The 18,235-nt window shown below is 44.5% G+C and overlaps 1 protein-coding gene across 1 annotated transcript in view; it reads right to left on the reverse strand.

Annotated features, from left to right (window-relative positions):
* Positions 1 to 2,695: 2,695 nt before the first annotated feature.
* The window catches only part of LOC119115382 (low-density lipoprotein receptor-related protein 1B-like), a 136,665-nt gene continuing 121,125 nt past the window's right edge, over positions 2,696 to 18,235 (reverse strand). The window contains 23 exon segments of the mRNA XM_037239819.1: positions 2,696 to 3,600; positions 4,026 to 4,100; positions 4,419 to 4,569; positions 5,044 to 5,134; positions 5,222 to 5,298; positions 6,827 to 6,940; positions 9,074 to 9,178; positions 9,479 to 9,653; positions 10,164 to 10,325; positions 11,435 to 11,599; positions 11,754 to 11,879; positions 12,569 to 12,742; positions 12,840 to 12,956; positions 13,521 to 13,627; positions 14,332 to 14,555; positions 14,735 to 14,976; positions 15,102 to 15,221; positions 15,441 to 15,575; positions 15,801 to 15,941; positions 16,784 to 16,906; positions 17,070 to 17,192; positions 17,659 to 17,791; positions 17,864 to 17,970. Of these exon segments, the coding sequence (XP_037095714.1) occupies positions 3,460 to 3,600; positions 4,026 to 4,100; positions 4,419 to 4,569; positions 5,044 to 5,134; positions 5,222 to 5,298; positions 6,827 to 6,940; positions 9,074 to 9,178; positions 9,479 to 9,653; positions 10,164 to 10,325; positions 11,435 to 11,599; positions 11,754 to 11,879; positions 12,569 to 12,742; positions 12,840 to 12,956; positions 13,521 to 13,627; positions 14,332 to 14,555; positions 14,735 to 14,976; positions 15,102 to 15,221; positions 15,441 to 15,575; positions 15,801 to 15,941; positions 16,784 to 16,906; positions 17,070 to 17,192; positions 17,659 to 17,791; positions 17,864 to 17,970 (3,128 nt within the window). The 3' untranslated portion in view covers positions 2,696 to 3,459.

An 18,235-nucleotide genomic window follows, 5' to 3' on the forward strand; every position in this document is an offset into this window, starting at 1 on the left:
AAATGTGTGACATCATGCTGAGAAGAGCGGCGAGTGTTTTCTGGCAAAAGGCTTCTAACACATATTTTCTAGTCAGCTTGAACTGATGTCATGATCCGGCTTTGATTTGGTTTTGTTCCTTATGTCAGCATCTGTCTCGGCTTTTCCATTAGAGGGCAGAATTTATTAATTAGGTTGGCGGTGTTTCGGGACATTTTTCCATAGTGAAACGTAAATATTTAAAAAAAATACTTATTTGATAATTGTAATCTGTGTCAAAGTGTTCTGCGCTGTCACGATTTGGACGTACACAATCATTACGGAATCAACATTATGCAAATTGCATCGAGCAGAGCAAGGCAACTCATGTTTATAATTGATTTGGCGATGAGGTTTATTGCCACCTCGTCTTATTTACGGAGACGTGCGCGAGGCTGCACTTTTGATTTGAAAAGTCGTCGCTGGCAGAGCCTTATTTATGTATCCGTGCCGGCCGTCAAGAATATTTATACGACGTGTTATCAAAAAAGCTTTGGGACCTTTACCAGCACACTGAACTCAACTTAATTTGTGGAACAAATCGACACAACACAAGCTCTTTGTGAATTAATAGCCTCGGCGCTAAAAGTGTCATCTAGTAAATCTCTGAAAGCCAAAGCCGGACATCATTTTACTACCACTAAAGTTGTTCTGCTTGCGACAAAATTTAAAGTTGTTTCTCCTTCTTCCAAGGCCAGTTTCCCATCTGTGATGTTTAGCATTAGCCCAGATATCGCGCGTGATGATAAACGAGCCTGTGATTTTCCAGTCAGGCACTAAGACGATAATTGCCTAAAAGTTCAACAAAAATGAAATATCCATTCCAACAATATCAACGCGGAATCTCTGAGTCTTTATCTTCGACTTACGAGTCGTTATTATCGTCATGGTGACAGCATCTAGCGAACCGCAATCCATGAAAAGTAATAAGTGAGTTTTGATCCTAAAAGATCAGCCGGACATGGACTCACACGTGTTGAGTTGAGCTCGTAGCTTTAGCGAATAAAGGTCACGGTTGTCGAGGCTGGGCGAGACACAAAAGAGAAAGCGGAACTTCCGCTCGGAATTCTTACGGCCTGATGAGTCAGTAAGCTCCGCAACTTTCTGTTCCACGCGGAAAAAACAACAGGCCAAAAATACGAAAGATGCCGCCGTTTCAAATCTACTTTACAAAGTCTCTTCCGATCTCATTTGCCTTCATTTTAGTTTTTAGTCGAGGTGACCAATCATAGCAGGGTTAAAATATCGAGAGTAACCCATCGTGCTGAGCTCAATGGAAGTGCAGCGTCCACTGTGCGGATTGCAATTCGGAAATCCGCCCATTAGTCAGGCTTTGCAAGGATGCCTCACATCCTGCGTGTTTGCATGTAAATACAAGGACTTATTGACTAACCTTTTGGCGCACAAGAGCCATTCTTTTGTTAAGCAGCTTTAGCCACCGAGATAACTTGTAAAAGGCCTTCAGATTTACATTTCGCAGGAGAGCGCAAACATCTCGCAAGTCACACTGAAGAATGGACCTTGTCACTGGGGTAATTTGTTAGCTTTAGATTTACATTTCTACAAGGTCAGGCTGCCATTTGAGTTAAGCACCCTTTAAAAAGAACAAGTCAGTGGTCATGATGATAATGAGATTTGATGATGATTTCCTAACATGGGTGTTTTAAAATGTCGCATAGGCTTTTATTTGGACCATAAATTTACTTTTAACATATTCCAGGGTAACTTGGAGTCAGTAAACCCCTTAAAAAAATTTTTTTTCTACAAAGTAACTTTGGTTTGACATTGGAATAAAATGATCAGGTTTTATTTCATAAGTTCCACTGCAGTTGTTTTAATTCTATTGTCTCAAATAATTGACAGCTGGAACAAAAAATACCTGCAGAGACAGAAATGAAGTTCCAGGTGCGTTCCTGTGCTCAATTCTTCAATGTTGACCCTTCCAAAAATAAGGCAAGAGAAACAGTCAGTTAGGACTTTTTTTTCTTCCAAAGCAATGATTGACATTCTTAATTGACCACATTCAATCTGTCCTGCGTTTCCTCCTGAAACAAGCACAGCCCACTAATTGGTGCTGTAAAGTGTTATGAAAGTCTACCTTGGATTCCCTGCTAATAAATAGCAAAAGCTCTTGGTGAATTGCAATCCCAAAGCCCAGAGATGATTTTACTTTCAGCCATGTTGTTCATTACAGCTACTCCATGCGGAAGATCCTCTTGCGAAATCTGAGAGCTGTTGGTGGTCAAAAATATAGATTCAGATGGTTGCTTAGTCTTAAATATTTTGAGACGATTTTAAGACCTTTAGGTATCAGAAATATTGCACAAGAATATTTATAAAACCAAAATATTGCTTAAATTTGCTATTGTTGGTCAACCCAAGAAGAAAAAAAAAAAACCCTTTCACAATGTTTTGATGTCCGCAGAGACATGGCTTGAAATGGCAACATCCACAAATGTGGGACAGAGAAAGGGCAGGCAGGCAGGCAGCAACGCAGGCAGCCACGCAGGCAGGCATCAGTCTGGTTGCTATGGTGACTGTGGACGGGGAGTTATGTGGCTAGAAAAACACATCACAAGGGAGAGAATGGCAGTGCATTAAAATGTGCTCGCATTGCTTACATCCTCGTGTAAAAGAAGAAGCATTTTGAATTTGGTCATAAGGAAGTGCGGCTGCGTGGAAATAAAGCCCCTTTATTCAATATTGATTTACATTTTATATATAAAAAATTACTTACATTTAATACATTTTGTCAAAATACATAGCAGTCAAACCACATACAAATCAAATATAAAATTATAAAAAGTCTTGATATTTATCCTCCTCCTTTTGGAAAGTAACAGATATCATCTATGATAAATCTTGCGTGGACTAGCTTTGCGGTACAACTGCTGCGTACATACAAACTGTAAGACACCAGCTTTAGAAAAATATGATATTCAGTATTTTGTCCTCTCAGCGTACAGTACGGGATCTGATCGGAGAACATTCAAGGTGGGCTTCCGTCTCTTTCAGCAAAAAGAAACATTGTTTTTGTACAGCATATTGGTGTGGTGACAACCACGCATTAAGTTCATGGCAATGGCAAAGACCATTCAAAACACTTGAATCCGAGCAGAGGGACGTGTAACGTTTTGAGGTTGAACCCAAATATTTTTTTTAAAAAATCCCCCAAACCGTTTTGTAATGACTTGATCAAATAGCTTCTGTTTCCCACTAAATAGATATTCAAAGCGTTTAAAATGTGCAGGGTGAATACATTTTTTTTTGCACCTCAGAGGCTAAAGTGCCATTCAGTTGAACGGACGTTAAAAAGCAACGTGATGCGATGTGAGGAAACACAACAAAATAAGCTTTGTAGAAAATTAGTGTTTTGCCGCCTTTGTGTTCTACATTGTATACCGTGGCTTAAAAAAAAATAAGTAGAAAGCGTCAAGTAGGCTATGCAGCAGTTTCATGAATAATCCCCTCGAATTTCTTTGGGAGTAGCTCTCTTCTCTCGTCGATATTGATGAGCGGCTTCTGACCGTTTTGTCCGTCCATATACATCTTGGCATACACCGGGTTGCTGTAATTCATGGGCTGGATGGAGGGAAGGAAGAGAAAAAAACATTCAAATAAAATGCAATAGTCATGATGTGATGCCCTGCTGAATTTTGCTCACAATTAATTAGCAGTCTCCAATTCAGATTTTTTTTTACCTTGTGTTTACAACCGTCTTGAAAGGTCGACAAATAAATGAATACATTATTAAATAAAAAGAAAGTGTGCTTTAGTAGGTCAATATCAGTATGTGCATCTTGAAAGTGAAGAAATGCAAAGGAAATGAGAATCATGAGACCACTTAACATGCAGCAAGACAATCATGCAAACACAAATGGAAGAATCGTCAAGACAAACGACAGATTTCAACATCAATTGCAGGCCCTCGTTGATTGCTTACATTCTATACAACGATGGTTCATGTCCTTATCAGGCAAAGTCATAGTGAGGTTTGAAAAATTCACCTGTCCAGGGATTACCTCCTTGGGCACCGAATTGATACCCAAGGTGCGAGCGTCACTGGATTTGACACACCAGCCCTGAAACACAAGCAAGCCACGCTGCTCATCATGCAAAATGGCCGTTAACTGTTTGCTAGAAGCATGCGGAAAACCACAAGTCGGAGGAGGTTGTTGCAGAAGAGCAAAAAAGGGTTTGAAATGGAGCTGTGCTGAGCTAACAATAGCAGATGCCGAAAGGTGCCGTTTGTCGTGTTAGGCGTTCTTTGCGGAGGATAAACAATATATGCATGTGAGTCGTGTTATAGCACACCGGATTTCTCGACGCAATTCAAAACCTGACTCGTAAACGTACGCCAAACCTCTGGGAGATTCTTCAATGGCCGCTTGGTGACCCACCTTATGAGGGTCAAGCGTGAAGCTGGGTCGTAGCAGGCTGCCCGCATCGGCGTGGTTGTCGTGGTCCACTTCGTACATGTTGTAAGACGGGTTGCCGATCTCCACGTTGATTCCGCCGTTGGTCATGGGCTGCCTTTGGACACGTTTCCCCCTACAGGTGTCACAAAATACAGATATGGAACAGGTTCAGCCATTTTCTGTTGTGGGCGGAGTCAACCGAGCCCATTGAAGGGAACGTTTTGAGTTTTCCTGTTTCCTGATAGCGAAGCAGGACTGAAAAAACCTGGGACTGCTCAACTGTAAGTCATCTTTGCGAATCATTCCAGCAAGTTTCACAAAATACATCAAACAGAACTGGCGAGAAACTGAAAAGCTGAACTGCAGTCAGAGGCTTAATGGATTATAACGATCCGAAAAACTGAAATCATGCTCGGTTTGAACAAAGCCCTGTTTTATCCTCATAGATTTTCACTCGGCAGCACAATGTGGACGTGGTTAACCCGTCTTTCACATTTCTGAGGTTCTAGGTTTGAACCTCGGCTCGCTCCTGCGTAAAGTTTGCGTGTTCTCCCCGTGCTCGCGTGGGATTCTGTGTGGAAAACAGATGGCCGGATCGGTCACCAACCTTTGTTTTCGTCTGCAGATGTAAATACCCGCCACCACCATCACGATTAAGATGACCAGCAGGACCAGAGGCACAATGATGGCTATGCTTCCTAAAATAGAGAGACGATCAGGAACTATTTCTTTCTGCCCAGTAAAAGCATATCTATGCTTCTTCTATGTGCTTCTAATGAACCAACCTCCAGTGGTATTGTCTGATCTGCTGCTTTTGGGTGCAGGTCTCTCACACTGCGTTCCAGCCCAGTTTGTCGAACACCTGGTCAGAAAATAGCATGGTAAAAAAAAAAAAACAACCTTTAACACACTTTCTGGTACGAAACAACGACGACAGGGTTGAACCGGACAACCCGACATCTGAGAGAAAAGCACAATCTTTATGCATGTTGAGTGAGAGTTGATGTAGATTATTATCGTGCGGAGAGAACAACGTGAAAAGATGACAGCGGGACGAGTCCTATTAGCGTGGCGCCCGCTGATGATGGATGTCCCTCGTAACGGCGAAGGTATGTCATTTTACACGAGGAGCGCAGATGGGCCAGTAAAGCATGAATGATCCAGGAAGTCCAACCAGATAATGATAGTATGTATGAATCACCACTAATTACATGCATTCCTAGCAATTACAGCATATATGACAGCAACACCGTCCTCCGCTACGTTCTCAACCAATGTTCTTTGAGCAGAAAAACAAAATGGGACATGCTGCCGTAGCTTGTAAGCAATCTTCATCTGCGGGCTGGCCGTCATGCACGTGTTGCGAAATGCAGCCTGATGAGCACATGATGTCACGTCGGATTTGGCCCCCCGGGTCCCTACGAGGGTCGTATGATATGGGAGAGCGAGTGACGTACGGCAACTGATCATGTAACAAGTGCCTCGGCGGCTTCACCCGACGCGCTCGTTAGAGTCGGCAAGCGAGCCGCTCGGCAGTCTGGCTCGATACGTTGCTGAAATGTACGAGACGGCCGTATTAACCTAATGTCGTCCATGTATCGTCTGGAGGGGTTGTTACGGATTGATAGATTGCTTTTGGAACAACGAGAACATTTTTAGGTCAGACAGGATAGGCTTCAGCGCACCAGTTCGCATTAAGCACAGGTGTCAAAGTCAAGGCCCAGATACGGCTCGGCACATCATTTGAGGTGGCCGGCGAAGAAAAAATTGTGCATTGAATTCATATGTCAATTCCAAAATTTCAAATTGTTTTCACTTTTAAAAAAAAGAGATATTTATTACCATTCAATTTTTTTAAAATAAGTTTTATTTTTAAATATTTGATTTCATTTCAATATTTCATTTGAGATATTTGAACAGTTTTTATGAGTCTCTGTTTTGAAAACTAGACACCCCTGGCATAAAGGAACGCATGAAGATACAACCTATTTCTTTAAAAAAAAAAAAAAAGTTATTTTCTTTCCTTGACACTCGGGCCCTGACACTCTCGCACCTTAAATTGAATTCATAAAACAAAGAAGAACTTCATTTGCACATGTGAAAGGACTGAATGAGAGGCAAAACACCTCGCAACGCCTGACAAGACGAGCATTTTTGAAAATATTTTTTTTACCACGCCGCATCTTGATCGAGCTGTCAATCAAAAAACAGGACAGGCGGTAATCATCCCTCGTGGGCGCTATGTAATCATTCGTGCAAATGTATTTTGGAGCACTTGTTACATGAAGAGTTACTAGAAGGTGGCACAAAGAGAGACAGAGAGGCCTTCTCGTCATGGAGTTGAGTGAGGCAGGAAGACGTCGAGAAAGCCGGCTGGCGAGGTGACCTACTTGCAACGGGGTTTGTTAAGAGCGGTTAATGTGCACATCCCCTCATTCTGACAGAAGTAATCGCAGGGGTTGGCCAGCTCATCGCAACGTTGGTTCTTGAACCCTGATGTGCAGCTGTAAAACAGTGTTGGCGGAATCAGCAAAAGGGGCTTTCCAAAAGCCCACCAGTTGACCTCGCCCTTTGCCCCATTGAAGCCGTCCATTCCAGGAGGGGATGGAGTCCGTCCGTGCCTGAGCCGCGGAGCCAATTTAAAATACAATCAACAGCTCACCCGGTGACATCAAAATAATTGGGATTTGACCTTTTATGTCATTCAAAATAAATGAGGTGTTACGATTGAATATTTGGGTTGCGTACGTTCAAAACGTCAACTTCCAAAAAAGGCAACATTTCAAATGGATGCTGGAAGTTTCATTTGCTCCGTGACTAGGCAACACAAAACAGCTTGAATGTTATGTCACCGTCGTATTTTTACGTTTGAAGGCCGCTGACGCAAATGAGAAACTTCTTCAATGATATCTTTTGTATCACGACATGAAATAAAAAGCAAGCAACGATATATCAAATGTATTCAATGTGTTTCTTTTGAAAATGAAAGCAGGACGAGGCAGTGAGACCTCGCCTGCTCCTCAATAAAATCGTGAATTTTGGACTACTGCAGGAAGGAATAATTGGGAAAAGATTTGGAAGCCACTGAATTCAAGACCTAATGCAAACACTGCCTAAATTGAGGAGCCTCCCTTTTTTTCCATGCTTATAAATCACAACTGCCAGCATAGGGAATATTAGTCTCCGTGAAAAACGACGCAGTCGGCCGTGGATTAATACCTGCTGAGTTATAAGCGCACGCTGTGCAAGAAGAAACCGAAAACTAAATCCATTTGGCAAGCCAAACATTTTATATCTGTGTTGGAGGTGTGTTGGTTTCAACTTTTTTGATTTTAGTCAAAGTTGATGATAATTCGAGTCAACATTAATGAATCGATTCTCACCGATGTTTTTTTGTCTCTGTTCGGGTGCGTGTGGAGGGCTCAACTACAGAAATGAGAAAAAATAAGATTTCCTTTAAATGGAACCAAAAAGAACAAACAGGGTATTATTGGTCAAGGTAGCAAAAACAGACTTGGGGAGAAGCACAGCACAAAGCATAAAATGACCAAAACAGGAAGTGAGCAGAAGGCAGGAACTAAATAGACAAACCGACGAGACTAGGAACACCTGGACGAGACACAATTGGGAGACGCAAAGGGGCGGGGCTGACAAGACCAGATGGAAACAATAAGCGAACAAGACAGACGTTGGGTTCACAAGGGAAACATGACATTGAGCCAGATGAAGGAAAACAAACCAAACTAACGAAGGACGTGACAGAAAGGACATGACAGTTGTCAAGTTGCTACTTGAAAATACAAAGTCATTCCAACCGAGTCAAGATCGGCGCTCCTATTGTACACATCTTATCATCTGGTGTTCCTTTCAGGAAAGAATGAACCCTTCCGATCAGATGCGTTGACCTCATCCAATAGGAGAGAATCATTTGCATAGAAATTGATTCTCTCCACCGGAATTTGCCAGACGAGTAGAAATTTCAATCGAGCGAGCGAGCCTGGACAATGAGCAGTTAAAAATGCAGAGCGTTGGGCTTGAGAAGAAAAGAATTCCAATTTCCCCCTTGAAGAAACTTTGGACAAAACGCCGCATGCGATTATGACTCAGGTTGATAGGAATCGGTGGGACATGCTTGGAAGAGTTTTTTATTTTTAGTTGAGTTTCCTCCTCCCACCGAATGTCATGTTAACTGAGTGACACATAGCCCTTTTCTTTCTGGAGAGCAAACTTCTAAATCCGCTGACTGAAGAGAGACACAGAAACCTGACACCAGCTCTTTACTGCAAGGAGGACTTGTGTGATAGGCTCAAAGTGGCAAGCTATGAACAGGATTCCACTTTTTTTTTTTTTTATATCCGCGTGAATGCCTTAAGCCACAGCGACGTGTCAAACAGCCTAAGATGGCGCTCTGGCACCCGGCCCCACGCTGCGCCATGTGACATCAAACACCACTTTGCTTTCACAATTGCGTAGGAACAGCTTGTTCGATCGACTCTCCGAACGGGCGAAGGGGACCCCGCGACGGTTCTCGGTTGTACTCCCCGAGCAAGGATTACCGAGATCAAGACACGTAGGCAGCCGGGTGGGTTGAGAATAATCAGAGTGTCGCTGCTGCCAGTGAGTAGCGAGTGACTTACTGACAGAAAGGCAGGTTGGTGTCGGGGTCCAGGTGACAGGTGCCTCCATTGTAGCAATATCCGTCACACAGTTGACAGCTCGGCGCGATTCGCCCGTTGGTGCAACTGAAATAACGACGAGCAGAAAAACATGAAGTTGATTCGGAATATATTGTTGGATTGAGACGCAACTTTAATATAAGAAAACAAATTTACATTCCAGGGACCAAAACCAATAAGGTAAGCAACAGATCGTATCTGCGAATCGCCGAGTCGTTGGAATCTCGCGACACCGCCGTAATACGTGTAATAGGCACGATTATTGAATGCGTTGTACACATCTGGGATTCGACAAACGTATAAATAATGCAAATGTGGACGCGCCTCCCGACGCCAGAGCGGAGCGAGCAGAAGGCGATAACTCACTTGCAAACCACATCTGTCGTCTCGTCGTTAATGAGGCACGGAGCGCCGTGGCACCGCAGACACTTGTCCACCTCGCATTTGTTTCCCTCAAACCTGGCGGGACACACGCACTCCACGTAGCCGCTACTGGACAGCGTGCACGCCTTGGAGTTGACGCAGTAGTGGTGACAAATATCTGCTCGCCATTTGCAGGGAGGGGGGAGAGAGAGAGAGAGAGATGTTGACAACACTCCAAGAATGTACTTTGAGCTGCCTTAATTGGACTTGTGAAAGCTTTTAATGGGACTTAATTATCCTGATCAAATGACATCTTAGACACAGTTGAAAACATTTCACCCCTTGGGCAAACAATGGGAGGAGAGATGCTAATGGTGTGCAGCCAAAATTGTTTCCCCCCACTAACAATGATTACAAAAGCAGAGTGGGGGGAAAAAAAAAAGAAGACAATAAAATCATTATCACCGCTGCACAGAAACACCCGACGGTTGTTTGATTGCCGTGCTTTTGTTTTGTTTCACTGCAAAGTGATATTTGCGTGAAGGGAAATAACCCCCGAAACGCTTCGGGCGGAAGCTTTTGTTGCACGCCCTGAACTTTGAAAAGCGTAGGTTTGTGTCAATCACGTGAAGCCGACACGAGTATTTCCCTCAAGCCGTGGTTAAATTGGAGGTGGTGCGCCACTCACGGTACAGACAGCGCTCTCCGGTGTATTCTGACAAACAGCGGCACACGGGCTGGTTCCCCCCGGTGACGTCACACGTGCCGCCGTTCAAACAGTAGTTGTCGCATATCCTCCTCTCGCAGAACGGCCCCGAGAAGCCCAGAGGACACTGGCAAGTAGGCTTACCTAGATAAATGGAGACGCGAGGGGAGGGATTAAGGAAGGCGCAGAAAAAGCAGCAACATTTGGATGTTCTATAAATAAGGCCAAGGAGCTCCGAGCGCAGCAAATGTTGCAGAGCGCAACGTGCCCTCGGGATTAGAGGCCACGGCAAAAGTGAAGGAAATCATTTTTCTACGTGCGGCGCGCGAGCCCAACTTCAACGCAAGGTCAAGCGTGATCGTCTTGTTACCGCATCGGTGTCAACGTCAAGGCCCGGGGGCCCGCCACGTCATTTTATGTGGCCCGCAAAGACAAATTTGCTAAGCTAAAATGATTCAACTAAGCTAAAATTAATTCGCATTAAGATGCATCTGGTTCCAGTGACCTCATCGTTAAGCAAAATAATAAAATAATAAGACACACACATCTCTATCCCGGTCGCTGTCGGCCCGTCGTTAGAAGTCCATTAGCACGTGGACTGTGGAACATGAGCGAGCACAAGGCTACTACCTCCACAAAGTAAAAATCAATCCCAGGGGCAATTTAAAGGCCATATGTAATGGAAAATTGACTTGTTAATTGTTTGTGTACAAATAGTTGCATCTCTGCAGGGCCTGGCCAACCATTAAGTGGAAAATTACACCAACAAGGAATTTTTACGTTGGCTGCCCCAAGGCAGGAAATCGTCAACAGTTAGTGGGGTCACGTACATACCTAAAGGCACTTATTGTGTATTTCAGGGTTTTTCCACATGGGCACACGACAATCAAAAGGGCCCAAAAAATGTCGAAAATAGAAAAGTGACAATTTGTGTGGGAGCCCAAAAAGCGCAAAGCTCACTGAAGCAGCTAAACCGCCGCAAGGATGTCACCGAGGAAAGAGATGTGAAATGTTGCTCTTCCGGGTCATTGTGCAAGCGGCAAATGGCCCGAAGCCCCCCAACATTGAACATTTCGTCTCAGCGTTGGAATCAGAGGATTCCCCCGGGGGGGGGGGGGGGTGGGCGGGGGACTTTAAAACAGCAACCATCGGCCGGTGACAGATGACAACCTCACACTTCTTTTGACAAGTACATTTCAAAATGAACCAAAACTGTGAAAACTACTCTGACTGGCACAATCACTGTTTCTTACCCAGCGGCGAGCCCGTGCAGGTTCCTCCATTTAAGCAGTAGTCTGTGCAGTGGTTGACCTCGCAGCATTGGCCCGAGAAATCGGGCCAGCAGTAGCACCTCCAGTCTCCTTTCTCATTGGCTAAGCAACGGCCTCCGTTCTCACAGGGGGGACGACATAATTCACCTTGGCCACGGGAGAAAAAGCCAGTAAAGGCAACAAACACTACGTGCTGCGAATTCTTTTGGCTTGATCTTGGCAACAGGAACGACAAGAACACGTTTGCTAGCGATATTTCCCAATTTTGTTGAATGCGGCAGAAGAAAAAAGCAAAGTCCACCTGAGGTGTTGACGTCACTACAGCTGCCGTTGATCAGCATTTTGCCCTCCGGACAAATACATCTGGCACCCGTGGGGTTGAGCAAACACATGAAATCACAAGACATCCTCAGGCACGGATTTGACGCTGTTGGGGGAAAAGCAAGATGGGATCTGTGATGCAGTGCTTCATTCAAATTGTTTACTCTCTCTCGTACAGTTTTAATGAGCGGAATATTTGTTTGGCCCCACATGAACAATTTTACACGGCCAACATCACCAAACTGTAAACTCGAGCAGTTGCAGAGAATTTCTTTAAAAATTCCATTATATTATATACATTAAAAATAATTTATATTTAATTTAAAACATTTAAAAGTCATTTATTAACTAATTAATTGCAAAATAACATCAAATATCAGTGATGAGTGCGGTTTTGCCAAAGAACGTCTTTCAAGCCTGATAAATCCATAATAAATAAAAAAATACACATTTTGAACCAGAGTATAGGCCATATTAAAAAAATAACAGGCCAGTTTGTTGAGGGACAAGCAGGCTTCATGTCAAAGCTTTCTGTGCACATCTTCAGCCCACCCGTTGCATGCCAGGTCTAATGAGTCTCTCAGGGACACCAAAGCTTCCTTTTGAAAAATGGCTCGCCTGACTCCATTTGAATGCAACGCCATTTGGACAACTTGTACTGTACGCGTACTGTTGCGCAATGACCTCAGAAGCCGTTCGGAAAGCTTGAATTCGCGGAAGCGTAAATGGCTTCAAAAGCTTCATGGTTTGATCATGTATGCCCTCCCCCCGACAAAACAAAACGAAACAAATTACCATCTTGGTGTTTGAATCGGTGGGAGATCAAGACATTGGTTGGCTTCTCCACCCCCAAGTTAAAAAACTCCACAGGCTGTTTGCCAAATTTGTGAATCCTGAAGATTTGATGCTTGAGGCCAGTTCCGTAGATGTAATCTTCAAATAAATCGATTCTATAAGGTTGGGAGATGCCTGCAAATACAGCAATCAACTTCTAAGACAACAGAAACAAAAAGAAACAAATCTCAACTTGCTTTGGGAAAGTGAGCCATCTGATGGCAGGAATTACCATGTCTCTCATTGATCGTCATCAACGGGTCGGAACCATCCAATCTCACGCTGCCAATCTGCGAAAGCTCCGGATCAGCCCAGTACAAACGTTGATTGAAATAATCGATGGCTAACCCTGCGGGGACGAGAAAACAAAGACTTTTATTTACCGTCCAAACTGCACTGGAAGTGGTCAGGCGTCTGGAGGAGCCAGGGTCAGCGCAGGCCAGCTGAAATGTTTCTACCCTTTGCCTTGTTTTGCTTTCAACAATCAATGGTCCAGTGTGGAAAGAACCGAGTAGATCTCAGCGCTTTGTGCCGCGTACTTTGGATAGTCGTGTTTAAGACTGCTTACGTTACAATTCCAAACCAATTAATCACTTTTACTTCCCGCGCGGTGTTTGACTAGATAACTGAGAGCCAGCTCGGGTGTTTTAAATAGGTTTGGCGCAGATGATGAATTCCTCGCTCTGTAAACACAACAGAATGTTGCCGCTTGAATTAAAGGAGGCCAAAGCAGATGCTCAAAACTAGTTCAAGACCGTTTCTCCGTTCAAAAAAACAAAACAGCTACTTCAGTAAGATTCATTTGTGTAGACCGTTGCTTTAGTACCACCTAGCTTCATTTTCAAAACCTTAGCGGAACATAATATGAGGCAGACCGACAACTTGCCCATGTAACTGGATGGGAAATACCTACCGGTTGGTCTCCTGAGGTTCTTCTCCAAAAGCACTCTGCGTAAAGAACCGTCCATGGCGGATTCTTCGATATGAGAGTGGTCGCCTACTACGGTCCAGTACATCATCCTGCGTGACAGAGCAACATTGGCTGACTGCATTCATCACCAGCGCTCCAGATTCTCTACATGCCATAATATGATTACACCCCAACTTCTGTCAGAGAACATCAAAGTGGGCTCCTTCAAGCTAGGACCGCCCCTGGACGTAGAGAAGGTATTAATTGTAGCTGAGCTGTGGCTCGCCTCAACCCTGCAGATCATTCTAATGAGATCTGATCCATCGGCTGGCTGCGCATTTGCTTTGCTGTTTTGATTCAATGTCAGCCATCTCATTATGTTGTATATTTGAATGCGGCAGGCAGCTATGGTATAACAAGCCAGTGTACAGTACATTACCTGCTCAGCCTCTAATGGCCAACATACACAATTAGAGCCCAGCTGGTTAATACTGCAAAGCTTTAGAAATATCAGATCATTAAACACTCGAAATGTCCACTGCAAATGAGCAGATGTGCTGCTGAAGATTATACATGTAGTTTTTGGCTGTGAGCTGTGGCCGACAGCAGCTCCGGCGTTTTATTGTTCTACCGGGTTTAAAACATTTCTCAAGACAGGTTGTTGGTTTTATTTTTTTTTTATAAACAACGCTTTATATTTCAAGTGTACCTGACATTTGTGGTAGCTGATGGTATCATCATCACGGTGGTCCGACAGAAAAAGTACTGTATATTTGGTAGATAATGGTCCTAAAAGTCTTACAGCCCCACTTACCCTCGAACGGGGTTGACAGCGATGGCGTACGGCTCTCCGGCGATGTCGGTAATTAAGCGTGTGCAATTTGGTCCCTTGAGTTGTCCGACATTTATGGAATAGCGTAATTTGGTCCAGTGCGCCGTGTAATAGCTGAACCAGTGCATCCGTGAGTGATCGGTCCAGTAGATATTCCCGGTGATCCAGTCGGCGGAAATGTCTCGGGGTCGTCGAAAGTCGGGACACTGGAAACAAATGAGTAAAACACAAAAGTCAGTGCATGATGGGAAAATGTGCATTCATTTCCATCCTCATTAGGATGTTTTGTTTAATGTAGCTGAAGGTAAGCAAAATATTACAATTCGACAGCACTACAATACAAACAATGAAAGCCTCTTTCGGCGCCACATTCATACATACTTACAATGTTTCGGCTGTTTGTCTTAGTTTGACTTCTTTCCGTACTTTCTTTGTAAAATATTCCGCCGGGGTTGAATTGGGTAGCCCAGATAAATTTATGGTGGTGAAACAAAGCATCCATCCCAATAATGCGAGCATTGTCCTCGATTTGTGCCAGCACTTTGTGTCCGTGGCTCTGGTTAAATGGATACGCAAAACTTCGGATTTCAGTGTCGTTAGCTATGTAGAGCACTCGATCATCTGGTCCTGCCCGCAGAGTTGAGAAAAGAAAGCGAAACAGAATTAGCTCGCTTCAATTTGACAAAAACAGCAATGCGGGTCATTGGAAGAAAACAGCGATTGGCTTATGTAAAAGTTTCCGAGCGTCGTACCTTTTGCAATGCAATTTCCTTCAATCTCCTTATAATTTCGGTCACATGTGCACTTGAATGATCCTTTGGTGTTTGTGCAGTAGTGTGGACACGTATCAAACTGCAGACACTCGTTTGTCTCTGGAAATAACGACAAGATGAGAATGAATATCCATTTGGACACGTTTGGCGCTATTAGTTGTGAAAGCTCAACGGAAACGTCGCCGTTCTGACAGCCTGGTGACTTCGCTTTAACAGAATGAAACCTGTATTTTTCCGTACATGTGACGATAAGATTTATTCTCATGCAGCAATGCCATCCATTTGTAGATGGGGCATCAAAAAAGGATCATCAACTACCGTCACACTGTCCTGACTTCTGGTTCCTCTTGAAGCCCGCTTTGCACTGGCATACGGCGTTAGCGTTGGTCTGGTTGCAGATGGCGTCCTCTCCGCACGGATTTGTTTTCTTGCCGCAGACATCGCCGCTGGAGACTACAAATACAAACGCAGCCTTTTTGATGACGTCCTTTGCATCTCAGACACCTGCTGCGCTTTGATGTGTAAAAGCCAAAAGGACAACGTGGTCTTTCACATCACACGCACCAACGGGGCCATACATACATTAGCATAAAAAAACAAAACATCACAGCCGCAACCGGGAGATGGGCCCGCCTCCCGAAGACCTCACGGCGTGGTTTGGGTGGGCGCTATACTCACGGGCTTTGCAGTCCTGCTCATCGGAACCGCCGTCGCCGCAGTCGTTGAAGAGGTCGCACTGCAGCTGGATGGAGACGCAGCGACGGTTGCTGCAGGTGAACTCGGTCTTCCCGCAAGGTCGAGGTCTTCCGGCCGCCACTTCTGGACCCAGACGAGAATATCGCAAGACCGCTTTTAAAATAAGGGTTATGCGGGGGATCTCAAACACTTTGGGCCCACCTTACAAGGGAGATCAGGAGGGAATGGAATGGAGGGGATTAAAAAAGGAAGGAAATGAAGTGATAGCAGGATGGCATGATGGGGCCGAGGTGAGATTGAAAAGATGGATGGAGGGAAGAGGCGTACAATGGAGGGAGGTAATGGAGTGAAGTGAGAGATTGATGGCCGGATCAATGGAATTAGAGAGGGAGATAAGGGGGAGAGAGGGAGAGGATGAAAGAGTGAAATATGAATGAAGCCATTTGTCCCGTTCACTCGGGCCTGCTCGGCGCCATCACTCAAATCAGTGTGGCGCTGCAGGAACGCGTCAGGATGTCGTAAAAAGAAACGAAGACGCAGCAGTTATCGTCCAGGCGACCTGCGGAAACCCGCCGCCTTCCGCATCGAAAATATCATCAACCCTTGAAGGAGCAGATATTTCAATACAAAGGGTGCAGCAACTTGTGCAGATAGACAATCGAACTATACTTTGCGGCATCGATATTTTTTATCCTTTGTGATAAAAACATTTTATGACTGCAGCTTACCGTGACGGTCTATGTGCATATTCGTACATCTGATTCTGTATTATAGTGCCCCCGGTGGCCAAGAGAAAAAAAATCATAAAAAAATGCTAGAACATTTCGAATAGAGTGAGGAAAGATTGCTTTGAGTCTCAGCCAGAGTTGTTTGTCACAGACAGTTTTTGCTATCAATGTGAACATTCATACAAGCACACCACGAGGCCTTTGTAAGTTAATAAAATGGATGTAAGGTGTCCTCACCGCACTCCTCTTCGTCCGAACTGTCACCGCAGTCGTCCACTTTATTACAGACTTGGTCAGCACGCAGGCAAACATGATTATTTCTGCAGCGGAATGGCCTCGTAGGAGGGCAGGCAAGTTTTTCTGCAGATAAAACGAGATAAAAACAAAATGGTTACGGCTCTGTAAGGGACCGCGCGCATTTAAATATCTACCGCGTCGGCGGGGGTAGCGGCTCATAAATATCTTAAAACAAAGACAGCTTGATTGTCTTTAAAGCAAAGCACAGTTGAGGCGGCGGACCCACCGCACATGTCTGCGTCTTCGTCAGAGTTGTCGCCGCAGTCGTCCTTGCCGTCGCACACCCATGTGTGAAGTTTGCACAAGGTGTTATTGCAAATGAATTCATCAGCCCGGCAAAAGAAAGCACCTACGGTCACACGAAGAAATGAAACACTCCCCCACACATTTTCAATGTTAGCTCCCGATGAAAAGTCTATTCAAGCGGACAAAAGGTGTTACTCTGATCCATTCCTCTCCGCCTCCATCTGATTTAAAATCTTTTGTATTCCCCCCCCCCACGGCATTTAGGTGGGAAGCACTTGCATCGATAATACTTGTGCACTTCTTATAAGTCCGACTAAGCCCGCTATCATGTTAAGGTAAGCAGAGCTGCGTTGCGTTTTGCTGCATGCAAAGATTAGCGGCCTAGCGGGATTTGGTCAACTCCAGGCCTGATTTTTGAACATGTTTATTTCATGAAAATGAATTATCGATAATTAAATGATCAATTATTTCTATTATTATAATTACCCATTATTTATTTATTTATTTATTCAATTAATGATTTCCTCCAATCTCTGAATCTGAGACTCCGGCACCGGCATCCCACCTACCCGGGCTGCAGTTTTCCTCATCGCTGTGATCCATGCAGTCCATAACGCCATCGCAACGCCAGCGTCGAGGGATACAGTGCGCTCGGTTCAGGCACAGAAACTCATCTTCTCGGCACTCTTTGACGCAGCCAGTCTGTCATGACGCATGGCAAACACGCACCTTTAGCCACAAAGATTCAGAGGCGTCTCGTAAAGGTGAACCGACCTCATCTGAGCCATCCAGGCAGTTGTCGTGGCCGTCGCAACGCAGACTGGCTGACACGCAGCCGCCGCTGTCGCACACGTACTCGTTCACTGAACACGAAGGGGCCACTGCGGAAACGTCAGCATGATTGTAAATGAAAGCAAAATCAACCCTCATACACCAAAGTTTGGAGTGTATATGGCTTTAAAAGGCGGAGCTTGGCCTGGTGAGTGACTTGGGTGTCGTTGGAATTACTTTCAGTGGTTGCAGACATGCTGTTGTGGTACAATTTTTAGCGCACTTTGATCTTTTTGAAATATGCAATGATGAGACACTTTAAATATCCTGTGCCTCTAAAAGACTTTTTCCCTCCTGGTTTGCAGGTTGCAGCGG

This window comes from Syngnathus acus, chromosome 21 (genome assembly GCF_901709675.1).
Source record: "Syngnathus acus chromosome 21, fSynAcu1.2, whole genome shotgun sequence".
NCBI classification, from domain to species: Eukaryota; Metazoa; Chordata; class Actinopteri; order Syngnathiformes; family Syngnathidae; genus Syngnathus; species Syngnathus acus.